General features: G+C 43.9%; 1 protein-coding gene across 1 annotated transcript in view; it reads left to right on the top strand.

Annotated features, from left to right (window-relative positions):
* XPO4 (exportin 4) overlaps nucleotides 1–19706 on the top strand; it is a 129708-nt gene that overhangs the window by 12086 nt on the left and 97916 nt on the right. The window contains exon 2 of the mRNA XM_089775590.1: nucleotides 18710–18815. Coding sequence (XP_089631716.1) covers nucleotides 18710–18815 — 106 coding nt within the window. The remainder of the gene's footprint in view (nucleotides 1–18709; nucleotides 18816–19706) is intronic.

Genomic DNA, 19706 nt, shown 5'->3' with positions numbered 1-19706 from the left:
ACATCTGTAATACTCAGTGACCAGTGGTGGTACCAGTGAGCTGAAATTCATGTAAAAACACAAGAGACTTGTATTGTTTTTGTTCAGTATATAGTTCAAAAGTGTGTTGGGCACTTTAGATATCTAAGAAAACAAAGTCCTGTCCCAGAGCTACTTGTCTGTTCAATTAGAACACATTGGGCTTGAAGATGTGGTTAGGTTATTTCTGAACATGTGGGCTACATATACAGATTTGTGTGTTAAAAAATCTTTTCTTCCTTTTAAACATTCTTTTTCTGTTATTGAGTGCTCTTCATTTGATATATTGGCCTTTTTAGATTTTTAATTTGTGCCCATTTGATTATCAGGTTATAACCCTTGTCCATTTTTGTTTAACCATTTCCCTGTTTTAAGTTTCATTCTTGTAGACTCAGACATTAAGGTTAGAAGGGAGCATTGCTGTCATACTCCTGCACATTGCAAGCCACCGCACGTCACCCATTCACTATTGAACTAGACTCTTAATCTCTGGCTGCATTACTGAAGTCTTCAAATCATAATATAAAGACTTCAAGTTATAGAGAATTAACCATTTATTCTACTTCAGACCAGAAAGGGTACATCTAAAATACATCCCTGCTTCTGTGGAGGAGCTGTTCCAGAATTTCACTGCTCTGATGGCTAGAAATCTTCATCTAATTTCAAACCTAGCTTGCTGATGGCCAATTTATATCAATTTATTCTTATGCCAACATTGGCCCTTAAATAACTCCGCTTCCTTTCTGGTGGTTAACCCTCTGACGTATTTATAGACAGCAGTTGTATTTTGCTTGAGCCTTCATTTAATTAGGTTAAATAAGTCAAGCTCCTTAAGTCTGCTGTCATAACGTTGGTTCTTCATTCTTCTGATCATCCTACTAGCTCTTCTCTACCCCTGTTACAGTTGGAGTTTATCTTAAACATGAGACCAAAATTGCACACAGTATTCCGGATGAGGTCTCAGTAGTACCTTTTTGTGTAATGCAGTGTTTCTTAAAGTGGTCCATAAAACTACTCTGAGAAACCTGCTACCTGACCACTCCATGTTTATTTTTATTTACTGTCTCCGCAGCCCCAGAGCCTTGCGGTTTCCATTGACTCTGTTTGCAGTCAAAGGAATCTGTGGGAAGCAGCATCCCGGCCCATTTCATTTCCTTTCTTAAAAATAAGTACAGTAAAACTCCATTAGTCCGGCATCCAGTGCTCCGGGACTCCTGATGGTCCGGCACCATCAGGAACCCGGAAGTGCTGTGGCAGCCGGACAGGCTTCCCCCATTCAGCTGCTGCTGAAACTGACCAGCAGCTGAATCGGGGAAGCCGGGAGCAGAACAGCTGGGGTGCTGCTGGGTTGGTCTCGTAGTGCTGCCCCTCGGGGCTGCGGGACCAACCCGGCAGCACCCCATGCCCTTGGGGACGCCTGGGGCAGAGTAGCTGGAGTGCTGCCAGGTTGGTCTCACAGCGCCAAAGGACGGCAGCACCCCAGCTGCTCTATTGCAGGCATCCCCGATTCAGCTGCTGCTGAAATTGACCAGCAGCGGCTGAATCAGGGACGCCTGGGGCAGAGCGGGACTATCGTAAGGGGGGGCTATGAGAGGTCTGGGGTGGCATCCCCTCCCACCCCACTCCAGACCCCTCATAGCCCCCCCCCCTTCTGATAGTCCGGCATATCTGATAATCCGGCACCCCCTGGGTCCTAAAGGTGCCGGATTATCGGAAGTTTACTGTACTGTATTAACTTTTCAGTCGTAGCATCTGACCCCTCCATTTGATTTTTCAAAAATCCTTGCTATTGGGCTTACAGATTCATATGCCACTTCTTTTAATATTCTTGGATGGAAATTATTGAGGACCCCATTGTCTGTTAAGCTGTGTGAGGTCCCCCTTGGATGTAGTAACTTATGCTTGCATAGGCTCGTTCCTATTAGCTACTCTGCCATTACTCTTAAGTTCCTCATTTACCTTAATAAAAATTGAGGCAAAGTATTTATTTAGGATCATCCTCCATACTTAGTGGTTCCACTTTTTTCCTTGTTTTCTTTTCATTTATTTATCTACAAAACCTCTTTACTGTTGGTTTTAATGTCCTTTGCATGTCCAACCCTGCTTGCCTTTTGGCATTTCTTAATTTATCCCTATGCTCTCTGATCTCCAAGAAGTAGCTTTCCTTTCTGATCTATCCCATCTTTCATTCTTTATTGACTTTCTCCTTTCTCTTAATCACCTGTTTGAGAGATTTGGTTATCCAGTTTGATCTCCTGTATGAATTTTTTCTCCTTGCTTGGGATACAGTCTTCAGATTGTTTTTGCAACTTAAAATAATTCCTCCATATTCATATCCTTGAACTCTTCAGTTCACTTCCCTAATTTGCTTAATTTTTTAAAGTATGCCCTTTTGAAATCAAGGACCCTAATTCCAGACCTATTTTTGAACCCTTCTGTGTAGTTTAAACTTAATTAGTTCATGATCATTCGAACCAGATTTGCCCTCTACAGCCAATTCTTGAGGTTTTTTGCAACTTATCAATATTAAATCTAAATTGTCATCTCCTGTTGGTTTAGTGACAATTTAATGAAGAAATGCCATTATTAGTTGTTTTTATCCTCCAATATATATCTGGGAATTTGAAGTCTCCAATAATCACTAAAATCTCAGTATCATTTATTTTGTTAAAAATATTAGCGGTATTTATCAATATCCAAATCAGATATTGGGAAGTTGGTAGCATATTCCAGGCCCTATCCTAGGCGAGAATCTCTTAGCTTTCTTCCCCACTTTAATTTTGACCCAAACTAATTTCATTTAATCTAGTCCATCACTTCTGATTTCTTCACAGTATTCTTCATCATTAACATACAGGCAGTTCCCGAGTTTCGCGGATCCGACTTATGTCGGATCCGGAGTTATGAACGGGGTTTTTCTCGCCCCGGAGGACTGGAGCGGCGGGACGCCTGGTCCCGCCGCCCGCCTCCTCTGGGGCGAGAAAAGCTTCTCCCCATCTCCCTGGTCTGCTGGGGGAGCCAGCAGACCAGGGAGACGCGGAGCAAAGCGGCAGAGGACCCGGGCTACAGCATACCCTTAAATACTTATTCTGCAGTCGTGACTACTATTCCACCATGTTTTGTTATCACTGTAATATCTAGTTTCACTTTCTGCACCAAAATACAGGAATTAGTCTGGTGTACACCAGACTAACACGGCTACATTTCTATCACTATTCTTCCTGCACCAGTAATTGTAGTTTCTTCATTTTGTTACTCAGGTTAATTGGTGTTAGGTACATAAGAGTTTAACTCATTAACTGATAATCTGATGCTTATTGGTTCCTGTTAACGGTTCAACTCTCTGGTGCCGGTGGTTGCCAGTGGGGCTATAAAAGTGCAGCAGTGTCAGAAGCCCATGGGACCGGGAGCCCTCAGAGCCCGTTTAACCAATGGAATTGTAATCAGTTACATGGTTAGTATTTTTTTTTACCCTTTTTACATTCCTAATTGGTGTACATTCATTTTAATTGTTTCAGTTTGGCATTGCCCAATTTCTTGCCTGATTAGTCATTCTAGTAACACCTATTTGAGACTCAGTCTGATTAGTATTGGTGCCATCTTTCCTCAGAATGTCAATTTTCCTGTTTTGTTGTTCCTCTTTAAATTCCTGTATACCAGGGGTGGCCAACCTGAGGCTCGTGAGCCGCATGCAGCTCGCAAGAAAATATTGTGGCTTCTGACGGAACTGGGATGGAATCTGGAACTGCTCAGGTCAGCCGCTCTCATGGCCAAGCTGCTGTGAGCCACATGCGTGCTCACGGCTTGCGCCATTCTGCACGTGCAGGCTGAGTTCACACAGGGTCCCAGCCTGCATGTGCTAGCAGCTGGCCGTTTAGCTCAGGCAGCGGCTTCGGGACCCAGGCATAAGGTTGGGGGGAGAGATGCCTAGCTCTGGAGAAGGGGAGGGAGATGGGTGGTACACATGGCGTCCTGGATGCAGCGCAGCAGCTCTGGCTCTGGGACCCGAGCATAAGGTTGGGGGGAGGGGGATTGGGTTACAGCAGGGAGGGGAGGTGTCTGGCTCTGGGGAAGGGATTGGGAGGGGAAGGAAAAGAAAGGGGGATTGGGTTGCGCATGACATCTCGGCCAGTTCATGCTCAAAGCTAGCCGCTCAGCGCACGTATTCCAGTTCCTGGAGGGAGACGCATGGCTGTAGGGGCGGTGGTTTCTGGACCCGAGAATTAGATTAGAGTGGGGGGAGGAGGATTGGGTTGGGGTGTGTGTGCCTGGCTTTGGGGAAGGGGAGGAGAGGGGAATTGGGTTTCAGGTATTTCTTGGCTTTTTTTAGCATCCCCTAAACAGCTGGCGCGCTTCCTGAAATGCCGGGTCTGTCGCACCACTGGGGACTTTTCCCCCTGCTGCCTGCCTGCGCAGAGGAGGGATGGGGGAAGGAGTAGGAATCCTGGGACTGCATGCGAGCTCCAACTTCTCAGGAAGCACGTGGCTGTTGTGGAGAGCAGAGGAAGGATGTGCACTTCCTGAGAATTTGGAGCTGGTGTGCAGACCTGGGACTCCTACATACACACGCACACTCTGCGCAGGCAGGCATCAGGGGGGAAGGAAGTTCCTGGTGGAGAGACAGATCAGGCATTTCAGGAAGCGCACCAGCTGTTTAGGGGATGGGAAGAGCAGCCCGCATGCTTCCTGAGACCTGGGATTCCCAGGTTCTGGTCCCAGCTGTCTCTGTCCCCTCCCCCTGGCCAGACCTTCACCCTTTCTTCCTCCCCTTCCCCCCGAGTACCCTGCTCCAGCACCCCGTCTACTGCCCCCACCAGCACAGTTGGGGTCACATTAGTGAGGCTTGGGGGGTTTTGGAGCAGGGTGTTTTTTTTGTTTTGTTTTTTTTTGCATCTCGCTTGTGTGACCCCAACTGACTTTTCTGTGGGTCAGTGACCCCTGACTCAAAACAGGTTCCCCGCCCATCTCATAAATAAAGACAACGCTGAAACATTTTGCGTTTGACATATTTTATTTAAAAATGAAGCCTGGCCAGCAAGCCCCCATCTGGTCGCAGCATCATTACACTCCTGCACCCCCCAGACCCCAAACCTGAGCCTATCATACACTGGAACCCCCCTGTCCTGAGCCTCTAACATCCCCAAACTCCTGCATCCCCACATCCCGAGTCTTATGCCACAACACTCCTGCACCATCCACACACTGCAAATCTGTGTCCTGAGCCCATCATACTCTCAGCCTCCCTGCCCTGAGCCCCTCAGGCACCCCAGCCCAAACTCCTGAACCCTCACAGCCACAAGCCTGCGGCTTGCTCAGCACCCCACCTCTCCACCTGACTCCAACACTGTCCAGCCTGGAGCCCCTTCCCTGAGCCGGCATCCTCTTCTCTACTTCCTCCTGCACACAAATTCCTCCCAGAGCTTGCACCTCTCAACCCTTCCAAGTGCTTTTTTTGAGAGTCACAATAGCAGTGGAGATATTGTGAAGAGCCGGGGCAAAGTTGTTGAGCCCCAAAAAAAGGGCAGGACCGCAAAGTCCCGGGTAAAAGTTGTTAACAACAACAACAAAAAAGCAGTAGCCGTGGGACGGTGTACCAGCATCTATTTTCCCCCAGCGCAGCATGTGTGTGGTGTTTTTTTTTTTTTTTCCCCTTTCCCCTCCTGCTCAGTATTGGCATTGAGTGTAGAGATTACATGAGCATCTCCTAGTTGTCTCACCTGAATTCCTTGATTAAAGCTCTTTTAATCAATTCTATTAACCTCCCTCACAGAAGTCTTATTTCCCTCCATACTCAGCTGAAGTCTAATACCTGAGAACAGTTCTCTGTCTGTTTGTCAATGTCTCCTAGTAGTCAAACATCTCAAATCCCTCTTTACAGCACTGCTCCCTAAGCCATCTGTTGATCATTATAATCTTGTCTCACCTTTGCTCTCCTCATTCTAGATCTAGAGGCAGGTAGAATCCCACTGAAGAGCACCTGAGCCTCATTTCTTTAAGTCTCTTTCCCCAGCATAATCTGCCTTGATGTGTTCCAGTGAGAATCTAACCATATTTGTTTCCATATGAAGGACAATTACTGGAGTCTGTTTTGCTCACATTAGAACCCTCTTTAACCTCAGGAACACATTCTGTATCTTAGCTCCTGTCAGACTGCATACCCTTCTGATATCTAAGAACATAAGAATGGCTATACTGGGTCAGACCAAAGGTCCATCTAGCCCAGTAGCCTGTCTGCCGACAGTGGTCAGCCCCAGGTGCCCCAGAGGGGATGGACCGAAGACAATGATCAAGCGATTTGTCTCGTGCCATCCATCTCCAGCCTCTGACAAACAGAGGCCAGGGACACCATTTCTGTCTCCTGGCTAACAGCCTTTTATGGACCTAACCTTCATGAAATTATCTAGCTTCTCTTTAAACTCTGTTATAGTTCTAGCCTTCATAGCCTCCTCTGGCAAGGTTGACTACGTGCTGTGTGAAGAACTTTCTTTTATTAGTTTTAAATCTGCTACCCATTAATTTCATTTGGTGTCCTCCAGTTCTTCTATTATGGGAACTAATAAATAACTTTTCTTTATTCACCCTTTTCACACCACTCATGATTTTATATATCTCTATCATATCCCCCCTCAGTCTCCTCTTTTCTAAACTGAAAAGTCCCAGTTGCTTTAGCCTCTCTTCATATGGGACCCGTTCCAAACCCCTGATCATTTTAGTTGCCCTTTTCTGAACCCTTTCCAAGGCCAAAATATCTTTTCTGAGGTGAGGAGACCGCATCTGTACACAGTATTCAAGATGTGGGCGTACCATAGTTTTATACAGGAGCAGTCAGATATTCTGTGTCTTATTTTCAGATAATATCTTATTGCCCCTTTCTTAATCATTCCTAACATCCTATTTGCCTTTTTGACTGCCGCTGCACACTGTGTAGAAGTTTTCAGAGAACTATCCACGATAACTCCAAGATCTCTTTCCTGATTTGTTGTAGCCAGATTAGCCCCCATCATACTGTACGTATAGTTGGGGTTATTTTTTCCACCGTGCATTACTTTACGCTTATCCACATTCAATTTCATTTGCCATTTTGTTGACCAGTCACTCAGTTTTGTGAGATCTTTTTGAAGTTCTTCATAGTCTGCTTCTGTCTTGACTATCTTAAACAGTTTAGTATCATCTGCAAACTTTACCACCTCACTGCTTACCCCTTTCTCCAGATCATTTATGAATAAGTTGAATAGGATTGGTCCCAGAACTGACCCTTGGGGGACACCACTAGTTACCCCTCTCCATTCTGAAAATTTACCATTTATTCTTACCCTTTGTTTCCTGTCTTTTTATCAGTTCTCAATGCACGAAAGGACCTTTCCTCTTATCCCATGACAATGTAATTTACACAAGAGCCTTTGGTGAGGGAACTTGTCAAAGGCTTTCTGAAAATCTAAGTACACTGTATCTACTGGAAAAGTGGGGAGGAGTCCTGTGGCACCTTAGAGACTAACCGAAGTGTTGGAGCATAAGCTTTCGTGGCCAAAGACCCACTTTGTCAGATGCATGTAGTGGACATTTCCAGAGGCAGGTATAAATATGCAGGCCAGAATCAGGCTAGAGATGACGAGGTGGATCCAATCAGGGAGGATGAGGCCCACTTCTAGTAGCTGATCTGGAGGTGTGAATACCAAGAGAGTAGAAGCTGCTTTTGTAGTTAGCTAGCCATTCACAGTCTTTGTTTAATCCTGAATTGATTGTGTCAAACGTGAAGATGAACTGTAGCTTAGCAGTGTCTCTTTGAAGTCTCGTCTTGAAGGTTTTTTGCTGCAGGATGGCTACCTTTAGATCTGCAATTGTGTGTCCAGGGAGATTGAAGTGTTCCCCTACAGGTTTTTGTATATTGCCATTCCTAATGTTTGATTTGTGTCCATTTATTCTTTTATGTAGGGACTGTCCAGTTTGGCCGATGCATATAGCAGAGGGGCATTGTTGGCACATGATGGCATATATTATGTTAGTAGACGTGCAGGAGAACGAACCAGACACGGTATGGCTGATCTGGTTAGGTCCTGTGATGGTGTTGCTGGTGTATATATGTGGGCCGAGTTGACACTAAGGTTTGTTGCATGGATTGGTTCCTGAGTTAGTTCTTATGGTGCGGTGTAAAGTTGCTGGTGAGAATATGCTTCAGGTTGGCGGGTTGTCTGTGGGTGAGGACTGGCCTGCCTCCCGAGGACTGGCCTGCCTCCCAAGCCCTGTGAAAGTGAGGGATAATTGTCCAGGATGGGTTGTAGATCACTAATGATGAGGTTTTAGCTGAGGACTGTAGGTGATGGCCAGTGGTGTTCTGTTGGTTTCTTTCTTGGGCTTGTCCCATAGCAGGAGGCTTCTGGGTACACGTCTGGCTCTGTTAATCTGTCTCCTCACTTCCTCGTGTGGGTATCGTAGTTTACAGAATGCTTGTTGTAGATCTACTGGATCTCCCTTGTCTGCATGTTTGTTAACCCCTTCAAAGAACTCGAATAGATTAGTAAGACATGATTTCCCTTTACAGAAACCATGTTGACTTTTTTGTCCAACAAATTACGTTCTTCTACATGCCTGACAATTTTATTCTTTACTATCATTTCAACTAATTTGCCCAGTACTGAAGTTAGACTTACCGGTCTGTAATTGCCAGGTTCGCTTCTAGAGTCCTTTTTAAATATTGGTGTCACGTTAGCTATCTTCCAGTCATTAGGTACAGAAGCCGATTTAAAGGATAGGTTACAAACCACACATAATAGATCAGCAATTTCCCATTTGAATTCTTTTAGAACCCTTGGATGAATGCCATCCGGTTCCGGTGATTTGTTAACGTTAAGTTTTTGTATTTGTTCCAAAACCTCTTCTAATGAAACTTCAATCTAGGACAGCTCCTCAGATTCATCACCCACAAAGGACGGTGCAGATTTGGGAATCTCCCTAACATCCTCAGCCGTGAAGACTGAAGCAAAGAAATCATTTAGTTTTTCCACAATGGCTTTATCTTCCTTGATTGCTCCTTTTTATATCCCGATTGTCTAGAGGACCCACTGGTTTTTAGCAGGGTTCCTGCTTCTAATGTACTTAAAAAACATTTTGCTATTTCTTTTTGAATTTTTGGCTAGCTGTTCCTCAAAATCTTTTTTTGCCTTTTTATTACATTTTTACCCTTGATTTGACAGTGTTTAATGTAGATTAACTCTAGATTAACTTTAGCAACAGTCATGTCTATTTTCTTAGTAGGGAGTCCCCAATAACAGATTTGCCTCTTTCTGGTGTTGGTGCAGTTACCCATCCTTTCCCCTTTCTTTCTGGCAACAAGTCATTTTGTCTTCTCTTTTCACTTGCATTCTATTTTCTATTCATTATAAAATGCTACCGATTTTAGTCTGACTATGCCTATATAGTTAGTCTTTGCTGAATTTAAGCCTCTTATTTTTCTAAGTTAGAGCTGTCTAGTTTTCTTTTAATGATGTATGTAAATTGTTGGTGCACCTTCTCTAGGAAATGTGTTCAGTGTTGATCACACTCCTTGTCAAAAAGGTTATACTAGAAATAGAAAAGGGTACAGCGAAAAGTGAATAGATGTGGAAATTCTCTAATGCATGAAAAGAAAATGAAAAGATCAAGACTGTTTATTTTACAGAACAACAAATAATAAGCAACATGATAGAGATATACAAAATAATGAATTGTGTGCAGTAAGGATGTAAGTGAGTAGTTGACTAACCTATAAGCGTAGGCTTATTGGTTAGTCAGGTGGACTACTTGCATCCCTCCCCCCAGTACCTCTCTATCAGAGGCAGCAGAGTGGTGTGGAAGGATCAGGGGAGGCTGCCCTGGCAGTAGCCCCGTCCATGAGGGTCTCTGGGGAGCTGGGACACCCCCGCAGACAGTGGCTGATGCTGAAGTGGACTCTGCCTGTGGCAGGCCCAGGCTTGCTGCAACAGAGGCTGCTCCAGCCAGGCAGGCAGCCCAGCTCACGCCAGGTCTGGAACCTAACCTTGCTGTGGCTCTGCAATTTAAAATGCAGTAGGAGCTAGGGGGCAGGCTACCTGGCTTCTGCTTCCTTTTAAGTTGCAGAGCTGCGATGAAGTCTGGACCCGGACCCGGCATGAGCTGGGACTGAGTGGGCTGCCTTCCCCTAATGAATAATTGAATAGTCGATACAAATTCTATTGACTACTAGATTAGTAAATTAACCTCATTTTAACATCTATAGTGTGGAGGAATTAAATCAAGTATTTTTATCTTCTCAATACGAAAGGGAGAGGGGTATATTCAGTGAAACTGGAAAAATGCATTAAAAATCTCAAAGGACTTCTTTTTTACATGTGTAATTAACCTATTGGACTCTCTATATGTCAGACCAAGAAACTAGCAGGGTTTAAAAAACAACTAGATATTTTATATGAAAAATAAAAACAACCAGAATTACTCTAGCTAGGGGAAATGTTTATAAGAAAAATTTATATCTCCACATTTCAGGGCATAAACCACTACTTGTGTTACTTTCCTTATACTTTCCTGTATACACCTTATTGATCTCCCTCTGGAGTATCTGGTTTCTCCACTACGGGTGTGAGGACACCAGATTAGAATGACCACGGGTCTGATTTACTATGGGAATTCCTATGTTGTTAGGACCCAGTGTGACTTTGGTAACTTAAATGTAATTTCAGTTCTGCTTTTTTATTTCTTAAGAGAGCTTGCCTTTCTTTTTGCACTGCTTAGTCTCTTAGCCAAGTGAAGATGTATTGCCTAAGTCTGAAAGAGAAGTTCAGCGAAGACTTGTCCAGATGGTGTCATCTTGCTGCTGGTGCTATAAAGGTGCACTCCATAGGCTACTTTCAGTGCTGGACTTTTATCTCTTGAGAGCTGGGATCCTTTTTATGTCATTCTTGAGAGTTTGTCCATGAATTAGGTGCCTCATGTGCTAGTGCTGAGAGAGTCATTGGGGGCCACAATATCCTGAAGTAGCTCTTTGTGCTGATCAATATGCTGGTTGTTGGGAGAACAGGGCTGTTGGGTGTACTTGTCTTCTCTGCTCCATGTGCTGCTGAACTGATGCCTCTGAAGAGGTGACAGGGCCATTTATAGGAGATTGCTGATTGGCAGGGCTCGACAAATTATACAATCTACTCGCCATGGGCAAGTAGATTGTAACCCAGAAGAGCCGGGTTCGGGCAGTCTGCGCATGCGCAAAACGATCTGCACATGCGCAGATCGCCGGACAGCGCAGCTGGCGAGCGGGGCTCGCCGTGGTTCAGCGAGCCCTGCTGATTGGGATTACTACCACATATGTTGGTGCTTGGAAATGATGGTGGTTCTGGGGCGTGGACTATGGCACAATTCCTCTAATTCTGTTAAGAATAGGAGGAAGTGTAGAGATGATATAGTAATTACTGAATGGGGTTGGTGTTACTGGGCTTCTTCAGGAGTTGGTTCTAGGTCTGTTGAATATTTTGTCAATGGTCTTGAGAAAATGATTAAATTATTGCTAATGAAATTTGTGGTGAAACACAAAGATTGATAATGTCAGTAATAGAGATGTGAATGGATAATCAGTTAACTGGGTACTTGGTACTCAAGAACAGACCTTTGGGCGAGCCGGCTCCTGACCTCTTCCCCCCCCCCCCCCCATGCAAGGGGATTCCAGGAGGTGGCCCCCTGTGGTTGGGGATGCTAGCTCTTGCTGCCAGCAGATCCAAGCATGAGGGTGGGGTAGGGCTGGGAGCAGGATCCTGCTTAATCGGTTAACCAGGATTTTACATCCCTAGTCAATAAAGATGGATGACAAGGCAGATATATGATCTGGATCACTTGGTATGCTGGGCCCATTAAAATGTTTTTTTAATATACCCAAATGCAAGTCCATACATGGAGAAACAAAGATTGCAGACCATACCTACAAAATGGAAGCCTGAAGCCTAGAAAGCAGTGTCTGATAGGAATGTGAGGACCATGTGAACAAAAAATTGAACAAGTAGTGTTTGGCTTTAAGAAAGACCAACGAAGCACAGGTGCCTTTTTAGTACTTCAGCAAGGGATAGAGAAGTGGCTAGGGTATCAGTAGAATAGCTTTTGGGCTTTTATAGATTTGGCAAAGGTATATAAAATGGAAAGAAGTATGCTCACACCAGTGCTAAGGAAACGGGGAGTGTCTGATTTAATATACATGATGAATGTCCTATATAGATCCAAATGCGTTTTGAAATCCTAAATTCCTTTGAAGTGAATGTTGGACTAGGCCAGGGTTTGGCTCTAAATCCACTGCTGTTTATATTGATGGATAGTGATAGTGGGAAAATTCCAAGAGAAAAAGTGAGAAGCGGCCATATGAAGACAATGTAGCAATAAGAACAGTTTCAAAAGAGGAAATAGTAAACCAGAGCTATGACCAGCTAGCCTGCCATTGGATGAAATTGAGTATGACTAAGACTGACGTCGTGTGGGTCAATAAAGGTGCCACAATGAAATTGGATCTAGAAATTAATGTAGTGAGACGAAGGGTACGTCTAGACTACATGCCTCTGTCGCCAGAGGCATGTAGATTAGGCTACCAGACATAGTAAAATGAAGTGGCAATTTAAATAATCACCGCTTCATTTAAATTTACATGACTGCCGCGCTGAGCCGACAAACAGCTGATCAGCTGTTTGTCGGCTCAGCGCGATAGTCTGGACGCGCGGGTGTCGACATCAAAGGTATTTGTCGACCACCCAGGTATGCCTCCTGGGATGAGGTTTACCTGGGTGGTTGACAAATACCTTTGATGTCGACACCCGCGCGTCCAGACTATCGCACTGAGCCGACAAACAGCTGATCAGCTGTTTGTCGGCTCAGCGCGGCAGCCATGTAAATTTAAATGAAGCGGCGATTATTTAAATTGCCACTTCATTTTACTATGTCTGGTAGCCTAATCTACATGCCTCTGTCACCAGAGGCATGTAGTCTAGACGTGCCCTAAGCCAGTCTGACTAGTTCAAGTACATTGATGGTTGTACAGATTAGAAAGTCCTGCAAGTGTGAAATAATACTTCGAGTGGTGGATCACAAGTGTATGCTTCTAAGACTTAAAATGGTTCAGTGCCTACAAGTGGAAGAAGTGGAAGAATCTCAGACTTAAGACAAAGCCTATATTCTTTTTAATGCCAATAGAATTTGTATACACTAATTTTATTCTTAAAGACTTGACATAATTGTAACTGATACTATATGTATAAATAAAATTAGTTGAACATCATCCATTCTGCTCACTTAATGAGGCAGGCTCCCTATGGAAAAAGTGTGATCATGTGATTGTCAATGCCTATGCACAAGTATAGTGAGTGCACCAGCAGCACTGTTATCATATAGTAGTTTTCAGACTGGGCATGTTAAATATTGGTTAACTGAATAGTCAAGTAACCTCATTAAATTTTCAGTCTGTCAACTAATCTATAGTCCCTGGGGGTGGAGCTGGCAGCCACTGTATCAGAGGCAGCAGCATGGGGTGCCAATGGGAGCTGGTCTGAGAGGGGAGCCAGTTTAAAAACCAGCTTCCCTTGCATACCAGCTGCCTGTGCTGCTGTCTCAGAGAGAGGCAGCAGCGTTGGGATGGCAGCAGTTCGTGTCTAGGCTGGGTCAGAGCTCCCCGAGCCAGAATTGAGCTGAGCTGTCTGCCTGCCTGGTTCAAAATACACTTAAAATGCAAAGCTGAAAAGGGGGTAGGTCCTGGACCCAGCGTGAGTCAAGACTGAGCCAGATTGCCTATCTGCTCAATTCCTAATACGCTATAAATCCAGAGCCACTGCAGGGGTAGGTCCCCGGGCCCATCACAAACCAGGACTGAGCCAGGCTGCTGGTCAGCCTGCTAAAAAATGTACTGACAGGGAGAGGGAAATGCGTGTAGTCTATAGCATTATCCTATAAGCTTTGCTTATCGGTCAGTCGGTTAATCGACTATAGTATTACATTCCTATTTCATACTAGGGTTACTTGTCTTTAAGCTCCCTCTCATGGTGATGTGATGTAGAACATACAAAAATAATGTTATGGATGATCTAAAATTTCTCTGCCTTATGGTAGTTTAAAAAAAAAAAACCTTTAAAGTAGGCCATATTTGAGAACCTAATGAAATTAATGCATGTAATTACACTTTACATTATAACTGAGTAAAAATTAATGCAGTTAATGCAGAGGTATATTGCCCAGTAGTGGTCTATTGAGTGGTGATGGGATTAGTTGGAGTAGGTTGGTAGAATTGTCACTGCGCTATCAGAAGAGGTACCCACATATCTTAATTCTGTACTTCTGGTTTCTAGAAGTTTACCTTATTGTATTCTTTCATTTTCTGGTTTTCAGAGGTTTGAGTGTAGACGAATGCAACATTTTGCAAAGGCAAAAGGCATTACTGGGCAAACTTATCTCTGTTTTAACTAAGTTTTTGGGTAGCTAATTTTCTTGGATTTTAGGTTTTGGTTTACCCATCTTTGCCTTGATCTTCCACAAGGACAAGGCATCTGAGGTTGCACTCAAGGTTCCTCCCTATGGTGGTATTGAACTTTCAGAGCACCTGTGTTTTGTCATGTGTCAATAGGGAAGAGGTGAGATTATGCACCTTGGATGTATATAAGACCCTGTCCATTTACCTTGAGAGGACCACACTGTTTTGGAAATCAAAGCTTTCTTATTTGTGGAAAGAAGAGGGAGGCAACATCCACTCCAAAAAGGTCAAAATGAATCCTTGGCTGCATAATACTCTGCTATGAAGCGAACAAAGTATTGAGAGGGCAGCATGAGAGCACACCCAATATAAAGAAAATCCAAGCAACCTAAACTGCATCCCACAAGGGTGTTCTAAACATTGACATCTGCAGGAGATGACGTGAGGTTCAGTCTGTGCCTTCAGAGCCCACTCTGCTATGATAGAGGCAGCTGCCTTTGATGTTACCCTAGGCAGAGAAGCAGTCCTTCAATCAGCACTTGGGGAATGCTCTGGACACCCACCTCCATAATAGAGATCACTGTGTGAATTATCTGAAGCGTGCTATGAACAGGGACAATCACTTAAAGGAGAGTCCTTAACTTGTTGTACCTGGAATTCTTCAAAATGTGGTGGTATGTGCTGCTTATCCTCTTTCCCCTGTGCCTCAGATCCCAGTCTCGGGAATTTTAGTGGAGAAGGAACTGAGAAGGCAAGGGCTCTTGCACAGACCAAGTGGACATTGCTAGGATGAATTCTTTGATCTAAACTGCATGCACAATCAGAAGTGCACTTGTGCTTAGGGACAACACATCAGTTAGGTTTTGCCAACCTGTAGTTAAGAACTTTACCCTTAACTTTTTCAATATTATTTCTCCCAAAAAGGCGGTAGTGGGTGCCATGCTTTAGCTGAGATAAATCTCAAATGGCTGAGTTCAGTTTGTAAAGAAACAGAGGGTATGTCTACACTCCAGAATTACTTCGAAATATTATTTGTGAAATAGCTTATTTCGAAATAATGTGTCTAGGCACAAAATGCATTTCGAAATAACGTGTCCACACTGATAGGACGCTGAATCTCATTTAAGGCTGGCCGGAACTGGTTCTGGCAGGGTATCAGGTCAGGAGTTACCTTGTGTGGCTGCTGCCTGAGGCTATCTGAGACCTGTGCTTAAAGGGACATCCCCTCCTCCCCCAGACAGACGGTTCTAAGGTTTCCCTGCTTGCTTGCCTACCTTGCTGCGGGACAGCAAAGCATTTTTTTCCTCTGCATGCTCTGGTTGCCGTCACTCAGGATACCACAGCACTCTGCAGCATGGAGCTGGAGCTGTCCCTGGGCACTCTGGTGCTTCTCCTGGATGTGTTGCTGCGAGCCTAGCAGCACGTTCTGCAGTCAGTAACAGTCTCCCTGGTGTACCCCACTGGGGACTTGTGCCTCATTCCTCCCTCACGTCCTTCCACTTACCCCTCCCTAACCGCCGTTCCGGCTGTACAATAAAAGACATGTGTTCATTACAACAAAGCCTCTTTATTGAACAAAACTGGGGTTGAGGAGGACGGGAATGAAACTGAGGTGAGACTGGAGAAAGAAGGTGGGAGAGGGGAGGGGGAAACCTGGGAGGAAGGAGCTGGCAAGGGGAGGAAGGGGGAGGAGACGCTCAGGGTTGCGGGTCTCACCGGCCCAACTGTCTCCCAGCACCGTGAGTGCGAGGGCTTCGGTGTCCCTGGGTGTGTGGGGAGGAATGGGAGGAGGAGTGGTAGACGGGGAGGCAGCAGGGGCTGGAGCAGCAGGAGGCAACAAGCTCTGCCCCAGGGTCGATGACCACCTGGGGGCACGGACCGTCCTGTCCCCCAGGATGCGGTCCATGGCATCAAAATAAGGGCAGGAGTCTGGGTCTTCCCCTGGTTGGGAGCTGCCCCCATGGCCCAGGCATACGCCTGCCACAGCTCCTTGATTTTCATGTGAATCTGCTCCTGGGTTCGCATGTGGCCTGTGGTGGCCAGGATGGCAGTCATCCGCCTGTAGATGGTTGCGTTCCTCCATTTGCTGTGGAGATCATGGATGTTGGAGGCATCCCCCCAAACCTGAATTAGGTCCCTGATTTCTGCACTGGACCAGTCAGGCGCTTGCCTTTTCCGGCCCCCGGCAGGCTCCTGAGAGCTGGCAGACCGTTCCTGGGGAGCAGTGGAGGGCTGGCTAGCACTGGCTGCCTGGCTCATGCTGGGGCCGCTGGGTCAGGTGCAGCGACTGCTGGCTCTGGGCTGGCAGGCTTGGAGCTGGCGCAGGCATGGTGGTCAGAGTCTACCCCTTTAAGGGCTCCGGGGAGGAGGGAAAGGAGAGGAGTTTTCTTGGTTGTGCCCAGAGTGGCCACCAGGGCACCCTGGGAAGGACTGGAGGCCCCCTATTTTGAAATAAGCATCTACACAGCACTTATTTCGAAATAGCAATTTTGAAATTGGCATTATTCCTTGTGGAATGAGGTTTACCAATTTCAAAATAAGCCCTCCACTATTTCAATTTAATTTCGAAATAGCGGTTTGTCTGTATAGACGCTGGTAAAGTTATTTCAAAACAGTGGCTGTTATTTCGAAATAACTTTGCTGTGTAGACATACCCAGAGATATAGGATGTGCAAATGAAAGAGAACCAGCGGATTTTGTAAACATATAACTTTAGGAGGGGTTGTATTTTGGAAATCCCTTGCTCATATAGACCCAAATTTGGTCACTAATCCTACCCACATGCAAGGCAGACTAAATGTGTAGGTTTTTAGAGTGCTTAGAATAATCAACTTTTGAACAAGTGATGCTCAACTCCAGATGATCTTTTGCTCCACTGTAATGGATATTTCTGGAATGATATTTTTACAGAGGATAGTTGTTGAAGTGAGTTTGAGTTTACAATTTGAAAAACTGATACCTGCTCTAATAGATTTATACTAAGCAGATTCAGATTTAGTTTTAAGGTGTTACAAGCAGGAGTAACAAAATTAAGGTATTTATGTTAATTTTTTTTCTATTGAGGTTTTAAAAAGGAAAAAATACAGTAGGACTTTTTGCTGTTTTCATCATTGCTACAAATGTAAGTGTAATAAAATGACAAGAAAATTTTATAATGTAGGCATGAAAATGTCATCCTAAAGGAACTTGAATTGAAATAGCTGATAGAAAAAATTCTCTTCCTAGATGAATTGATTAGTATAACTTTAATATTTGTTAGAACCAAGTAAGGCTCTTGGTACCAGTGAATTTCCTTATGTGATTACTTGTAAACAGCAAAGAACTTTATCATGCTGTTTTTAATAATGCTGTAAAACCAGAGTGGGGAATCTTGTTTGGGTCAGGGCTTGCACACAAGTGAGAAGCCAACCCCCCACCCCCCAAAAAACCCTCACTGCTGTGGCCCACATCTGAGAAGGAGAATGACACTTCCCACATTCCCCTTCCACAACAAAACCTAGGGGAGCCCAGCCTGGTAGATTTTGTGTGCTCCAGCCCTGCAGAGGGGATGCTGGGTGCCAGCATGGGCTCCCCAGCCTTGAGGGCCGGATCCAGGAAAGCCCGCCGGCCTGCAGTTCCCCACCCCTGCTATAAAGGGTAAGTGCTTAGCAATAACTTAGTTTCTTTGCAATATGCTGACTCTAATATTCAACACTAGAGGGCAGCATGTCAGTAATAATGGCTCTGCTTTCTTAATCAGATTACACATTCTTCAACCTTTTGGGAGTACTATACCATTCAAAATCTCTAATCTAAATTTAAACCTCCAGAAGAATTCAGTACTACTATTAAAACTGTTTTTTGTGAATTTAGCTGTAATTTATCTCATTTCTCTTGATTTACGGTAACTTGCATTTCAGTAGTTCATTATGTTTAGGTGTTGATGATGGGTTTTATCTGTGCTAGAGCATGTGCTATTATTTGATTTGGGCTTTGCAAAAAGTATTAAGTACACTCTGAATGTTCCTTTCCATTTACTTTACCTTACCTTACCTTAAATATATTTTAGCAATGTAGAAGCATTTACAATGATTTATTGTCTTCATGCCATTTGAATATGCACATAGAGTTTTACAGCCTGCTGTAGGAGTATAGGTGCACAAGGAATACTGTGAAATAAGAAGCACCTTGCCTTTGCAGATTTTTATTCCTATTTGTATTTTTTACCAAGGCAAATATTTATCATCTTAAAAAATTTCTAATATTTTCTTGTAGGCACCACCTTCCATGGTCAATAGTGAACAACGCCAGCATGCTGAGCACATATTCTTATCATTTAGAAAATCAAAATCACCATTTGCTGTTTGCAAGCATATTTTGGGTAAGTGTTTCCTGTATTTTTTGAAAGCTTTAGTATGTAATCAATTTAACAAGTAATAGAAAATATTAGTCTTCTGCATCTAGGAATGTGAACCTCAAGTTAGATATTTTTTCATTTACTGTACAGTATTAAATTTAAAATGAAAGGTTAAATAGAGCTCTTGGATCTTGGTTTACAACCTAATATAGTATGTGTAATCTTAAATCCTTGATTTTTATCTGTAATTTGTGTGATGTTTGCAAAATGTTTTTAAAAATGGTCTACAAAGGAAAATGTCTGTCACTTCAGAATTTCATGGAATTAGTGAAGGTATTGATAAGAATTTTCTTCTGCTGGAGAATTTCTAAATTTGATGTAGAAACTGATTTAGTAAAATAGATGCAGTTTCCTTGAAAGGATTCTTTTATTCTAGTTTGAGAATACATTGTATGTGGAACTGGTAATACTATCTATAGTTAAGGTTGCTTGATATTTTCCATTGTAAGACCCTGTTTTTTGTTGCTTATGGCTTTATCAAACTTTAACAATATGGGTGGAAATTTCCTATATTAGTTCTTTGTCTCAGACTGAATATTTGTATTGGATTTCAACAAAAATGTCCATTCAATTACTGAGAATTAGATTACAGGGAGATAGGCTGTTTTACCCATGATCAAACTCCTTCCCCCACCATCCATTTAGTTAAACTCTAGGGCCTCTATGCTTTGAAATTTGACAGGAAGTTTCACGTGACGTTAGTATCAGGGTTCTACCTTTTGTAAAGTCTGTGAAAACTTGCTCAAAGTTAGGCAGATGACCAGCCTCTGGAAAAATTTCAGTTCATGCGGAGACTACATAGCTTGGTAGCAAAATTACTTCTAAAGAGCATGCACTATTATCATTCAACTTCTA

Source organism: Pelodiscus sinensis, chromosome 1 (assembly GCF_052426305.1).
Source record: "Pelodiscus sinensis isolate ZL-2025 chromosome 1, ASM5242630v1, whole genome shotgun sequence".
Classification (NCBI taxonomy): Eukaryota; Metazoa; Chordata; order Testudines; family Trionychidae; genus Pelodiscus; species Pelodiscus sinensis.
The sequence above is the reverse complement of the archived record's forward strand: the minus strand, read 5'-3'. Positions and strand labels throughout refer to the sequence as shown.